Below are 6,000 nucleotides of genomic sequence, written 5' to 3' on the forward strand. Positions count from 1 at the left end.
ATAGCCAAATGCTTTTTAAGGCCACGTGGATAGAGGAAATTCAGTTTGGGTAGAGGTGTAACTAGGATGATCCTAAGGGAGGGTTACATCTACTTGAAGGTCTCTGGGGGTTATGGAATAATAATGGTGTTAAGCGTATAGAGCTCAAAGTACATCCAAAAGGGGGGTTATAACCCCCAAAACCACCCCTGGTTACGCCTGACTGATTATCTTTTGAAGAAATATCTTCAGAATAGTTTAATATATTATATAAAAGAGACACAAATAATCATCTACACTTGTCTTAAGTGCCAAATTATTATATATACGTGGCTTATATGTGCATATCATATATAAAGTAACTTTTAAAATCGCGATATCTCAGGAATGGTAACTCTTGGGGAAAAAATTGTAAGGACTATTTTCGTAGAGAATGTTAAGGTCTACAACTTTGGTTTGATGTTTTTTTTTTTGATAAAACTTACCGTTTTTGAGAAAAATCCAAGAAATCTCAAATTTTGACCTTTGACTCCGAATAACTTTTGTTACACACATGGGATTGATGGGGACTTTTAAAACTTTATTTGTTATGGTAAACTCTAGCTCTCCACCAAAATTTGGCTTTTCGGCAATTTTTGTTATTTGCCAACTATTTTGATGTCTAAGTTGACCGGATTAAAAGATCAGGAGTTCAAGACGTCATCGAAAGAGCTACGACTCTTAAGTGGAACTGGGCAGGGCACTTAGCTAGAACACAAGTTGGACGGTGGATACGACGACATAAAGGGAGTAACGGGAAACTGGCTACAAGCGGCCCAGTGTAGAGAACACTGGAAAGAACTGAGGGAGGCCTATGCCCAGCAGTGGACTCTATTGGCTGATTGAACAAGATGATGATGATGATCACAAATTATCACAATGCAAACCTATATCAAAATTAGTTATTAGAATTTTTGTTATTTATTTGTATAATTAGAAAATTTGTTATTTTTACTGGGAATACTTACAATTTTACAACAACTCTAGAAATTGACGAAAAAGACTTACGAATTATCTCAGAACTATATTGCCACCAAACGGAAACAATTAAAATAGAGTACACACCATCCTAAGGCAGCGGTGCTCAAAGGATCGATCGCGAGCGACCGGTCGATCGCCAAAGTTTTTGAAGTCGATCACGATTCACGAAAAAATACAAATGAAAAATACGGGGACTGCGCTGTCGCAGTCTAGAGGAACTACAGGGTAAAAATAAAACAATTAGCAATATTATGAGCTCACTTTCATTCAGCGTACATTCTTTTGTCACAGTATAAAGAGGGACAGTAGAACCACTCTCCGAAAAATTGGAAGTAAAATCTGTAGTCGCGCATGGCGACCGCGCAATGTTGGCAGTCGCTTTTGCCCCACTCTCGCATTGCTATTCGCGTAGAAACGTACTGGTTTTAGCAGGGAAAACCCGCTTCCACCACTGGTGAATTACCAATTGCGTATTGCCGGTATTACTTCCTGAGATCAAAGCGCCGACAGAAGAGTGATTTTACTGTGGAAATTCTATATACAGTGCCTTTGTCAACAAATGGAAGTTATTGATTAATCAAATGAACAGAAATAATTTTAAACAACTTTCCTTCGTTGAAAAAAAGGGTAACCGCTCATTATTATAAGACGGAGCCGCAAGCAGTTTATAGCGAGTTTGAAAGACGTTTCGATGAATTTATAAAAATGACAAATATTGCAACATTAATGTCTAATTCATTTTCTTGTGAAGATGTGGAAAAATTGCCACTGAAATATCCATTTCATTCAATATAGAGATTATTTCCGTCCAAAATCAGGTACTGAAAATAATTTCGGCTACATACCTTCTGGACTAAAAGTCCAGAGCGACCGATAAGAAATTTTTGCCTTTGATATCGTCAGATAAATATCCTTTGAGACAAGTGGCTTTACAGCTCACAGCATTCTTTGGATCAACGTACTTGTGTGAGTCTGCCTTTTCCCAAATAAAGGTGGTGAAAACAAAGTATCATAATCGGCTAACTGACGAAGATCTCTCATCATGGTTGTGTTTGACGGGTTTTGAACATACAAATAAAATTAAGATGAAAAACATGACTTTAATTACAACTCTCTGTAGTTACTACTTTTTATCAAATAGAAATGTGCAATAAAGTTTTTTATTTTTCATTTTTTTACTAGCAGTCGATCGCTGTACGTTTGCAGTTTATGTGGTAGATCTCACGCAGTATAAGTCTGAGCACCACTGTCCTAAGGTATACGAACCTGACGAGGAGTTCGACAGTGTTGTGTTCTTCACCGCTATTATTTAGCCTGTATTCGGAATCTATGTGCAGAGAAACATTAACAGAACCAGATACCAATATACCAATAAACGTAGATGTGTACGCCAAGGAGCAAATAATAAAAGAGGTAACTTCCATAAAATATTTGGGAGAAAATGTTAATATTAACAGCAAGTGTAACCCAAAAAAAGAATTCTGTCAAGAATCCAACAAGTGAGAAAAAACCTTATGAAAAAGAATTATTAAACATGTTTTTAGAGAGAAAAATGACAGTATTTAGGTCATGCGTTGAGAAGTGAAAGATATGAATTACTTCACTTCAAATCATAAATAGTGCAGTCACTGAAGGTGGATATGAACTATTACCTCCGATGTCTTTGAACCTCCATAGATTTTCATGAAAATTGGTGAGTGCTTAGAGGACACCTCAAGGAACAAAGGTGACATGGTGCTAGCTTGCGTTTTTATCCTGGGGGTGGATGCCACCCCTTCTCGGGGCTGAAAATTATTTTATTAAAAATAATCCAATAAACCGATAGAGAGACATATTTTAAGCAATATTTCTTTTTTAAGTTTTTAAAATAAATGAATACTTTTTGAGTTATTTATCAAAGAATTTAATTTTTCGTATAAAAAATGCATGTTTTAAAGAGGTTTTTCATAAATAACTCAAAAACTATAAGTTTTTACAAAAAAGTTTTAATTAACAAAATTGAAGCTAATAAAACTCAAAATAAATTTGTTGTCCGAAAAATCTTTTAATTATTAACTTAAAGTAAGTTATAGATGATTGAATGTATATTTTTTTCGGATGGTACTCAAATCTAAGTATTCAAGCTTAAGTACCGGGAAAACGTTGTGTTTATAACAAATACTTACTAAATACTTGTCAAAGCACTCACAAATATCTATCAAATAAACTGCCGAAGAAGTTGGCACCATTGAAATTTACCATTAAAATTTATGCTCCAAAAATTTTTCAAAAAAATTTATTGTTTTTTTTTTTAGAATAACCCCGTTAGTTTTTGTGACATCAGGTTATTCTAAAAACTGTTTAAAAGGTAATTTCTCAGACTTTTAAAGATAAAGGTTAAAGTGTTTAAGTGTTAATTTAAGTTTTTAACTTTAAGTTAAAGTGTTAAAGGTTAAAATGTTAAAACGTTTCTATCTCGGTTATTCTTTATGTTATAGTAATGTTAAACACAGTATAACATTTGATAAAGAAAATAATAAAATTTGGTTCTATATCATTTTATACGTATATCGAGTATTTTTAGAATTATTATCAAAAGAAAATGAAAATTACGAAAATTTTAAATATCTTCATTTTTTTAAATCATGCCTTTTTTCCAAAAATGTCCATTCTAAACTAGTCAAAGTTTTTGAGGTTATTTCATTCATAGGAGATTCCGACCAATAGAAAGAAAGCTGCAGAAATCTGAATTAAATCGATAATTTTTGATAATTGCCCGTCGTTAAGTATATTACGTCAGATGCCCTTCGTTGCTACGAGAAAATACATTCAGTGACATTAATGACAATTATTGTTTTAAAAATTATAAAAGTGATGACTTTGAATCGTCAAATATTTATAAAAAATTTGTGTTTAATTGTACTAATTTGTACTTACATAAATAAATTACAATAAAATTTTGGTTTTGAACAATTTTATTCATGAAATAATCGCAACAAATTGCACTCGAACTCTAAAATTAATATAGAATTTTAGAGCTCTTGTGCAATTACTACTGATAATTACTTACGCTAAAATAAAGAAAGGCTTATAGGAATTACTGTAAATTTTAACTTTTGTGGAAATGGCACATGTTTTATTTTTCACTTTTTCCTAAAAAAATTGAAAGGGTTCTATTATTTTCATCATAACTTGTTAAATTGTGGTGCTATTAACTTATTTTAAAGCTTATTTAATAGGTATTGCTAAGTATCTTGACAATTGTTTAATAAGTATATTTAATTGTCTATAACCCACTTTGATTTAATATTAAATGGTTTTTCTAACAAGCAGTGTATTAAATTTTTTATTTTCTTCAATTTTGGTAATAATAACTTTTTTGTAAAAACTTATAGTTTTTGAGGTATTTATGAAAAATCACTTTGAAACATGCATTTTTTCACGAAAAATTAAACTCTTTGATCTTTATTAACTCAAAAAGTATTGATTTATATTAATAACTAGATAAAAAAAATTTACTTATAATTTTTCCCTTTATCGATTTCTGGGGTTATTTTTAACAATATAATTTTCACCCCCCATATGGGGCGGTATCCACCCCCAGGATAAAAGCGCAAGTTGGCACCATGTCACCTTTGTTCCTTGAGGTCTCTTCTAACTACTTACCAATTTTCATAAAAATCGGTGGAGGTTCAACGAAATCGGAGGTGAAAACCTTCAGTTACTGCACTAATATTGGAAGGTGAAATACAGTTTTCCGCACATCTGCAGAAATCTCTCGTATAGCAGTTTCCAAAGCTACAAATGCCATTTGGATCGCCAATCTTCGAAAGGGAACGGCGCAATAAGAAGAAGAAAATATAGAAGGAATAAAAAAATACTTACTGGCAAATTTTGCATCGACTCTATACGTTCCTGTATAGATCGTCCTTTCTTCTCTCTAATTAAAATATAGATATTGCCCACAGTCGGACATGACCTTAAAAGTTTTTCAATCAACACTTTCCCCATAAATCCTGTACCCCCTGTGATAAAAATATGTTTGCCCGTGAAATACTCTGCAATTAACATGATGAAAACGTGAAAGAACACCTCGATACTGCACTAGCCTTTGTTGATATTTATTGAAAAAGTGCAGCAATATTTACAATGGATGTGGATAATATATTCCAAGACATTAAAGCAAACCATTAACCTCAGTGACTTTTTATTATTCTGGGCGTAGTCAATGTTATCGTCATGGAAGAAACAGAACTGGAACAAAACGAAATCTAATTATTATTTTATTTTATAATTGACTAATTGTGTTGTTTCGTTACATATAATTAAATTTAAGTACTTTAAAAAACAGCAATTCTTTGCTATTGTATAGATAACATCTAGTAAACTACAGAATTTGATTTTTGAAGTGAATATTTCTTATTAGACCTGGATCCCGCGTACCAAAAAAAGTTGATTAATAGCAAGCTGAAAATTTGTTAATAAGTTAACGGTGTCTAGTCGGACAAACTTTTATGTATGGGAACACTGGAACAGGGGAAGTTTTAATTGTGGAACAGGTTAAAAATTTGGAACGTAAGACTACGGAAACGTTCCATGTATTTTGTCGGACAGAACTTTCAATTGATTTGTTACCATTTCATTAAACTGCCATGCAAAAATCAGACTGGTGTTTATCACCAACTGGACATTTTAATGAGTGGAACACGAAGAACATGTCAAATGACAGTAATCGTGTTGTTTAATAATAGTAGTCTGATTTTTGCATGAGAGTTTAATGAAAGGGTAACAAATCAATTGGATGTTCTGTCCGACAAAATACATGGGACGTTTTCGTAATCTGACGTTCCAAATTTTTAAACTGTTCGACAATTAAAACTTCCCCTGTTCCAGTGTTCCCGTACATCAAATTTTGTCCGAATAGACACAGTTAACACGACCTCTCTCTTCGTGGGGGTCGTGTTTTGTGTCATTCGATAGATTTTTGAAAAATATTGAACACGTATTTTTTAGTTTTTCGAT

General features: G+C 32.6%; 1 protein-coding gene across 2 annotated transcripts in view; it reads right to left on the bottom strand.

The window, feature by feature from the left end:
* The window catches only part of LOC126890474 (putative fatty acyl-CoA reductase CG5065), an 86,175-nt gene extending 80,978 nt beyond the window's left edge, over positions 1-5,197 (bottom strand). Inside the window, exon 1 of one of the 2 annotated variants that reach the window (XM_050659444.1) lies at positions 4,864-5,197. In XM_050659444.1, coding sequence (XP_050515401.1) covers positions 4,864-5,049 — 186 coding nt within the window. In that variant the 5' untranslated portion in view covers positions 5,050-5,197. The remainder of the gene's footprint in view (positions 1-4,863) is intronic. The other variant, XM_050659443.1, reaches the window with a different exon arrangement.
* Between the last annotated feature and the right edge of the window lie 803 nt (positions 5,198-6,000).

The sequence above is a fragment of the Diabrotica virgifera genome, chromosome 8, assembly GCF_917563875.1.
Source record: "Diabrotica virgifera virgifera chromosome 8, PGI_DIABVI_V3a".
NCBI classification, from domain to species: Eukaryota; Metazoa; Arthropoda; class Insecta; order Coleoptera; family Chrysomelidae; genus Diabrotica; species Diabrotica virgifera.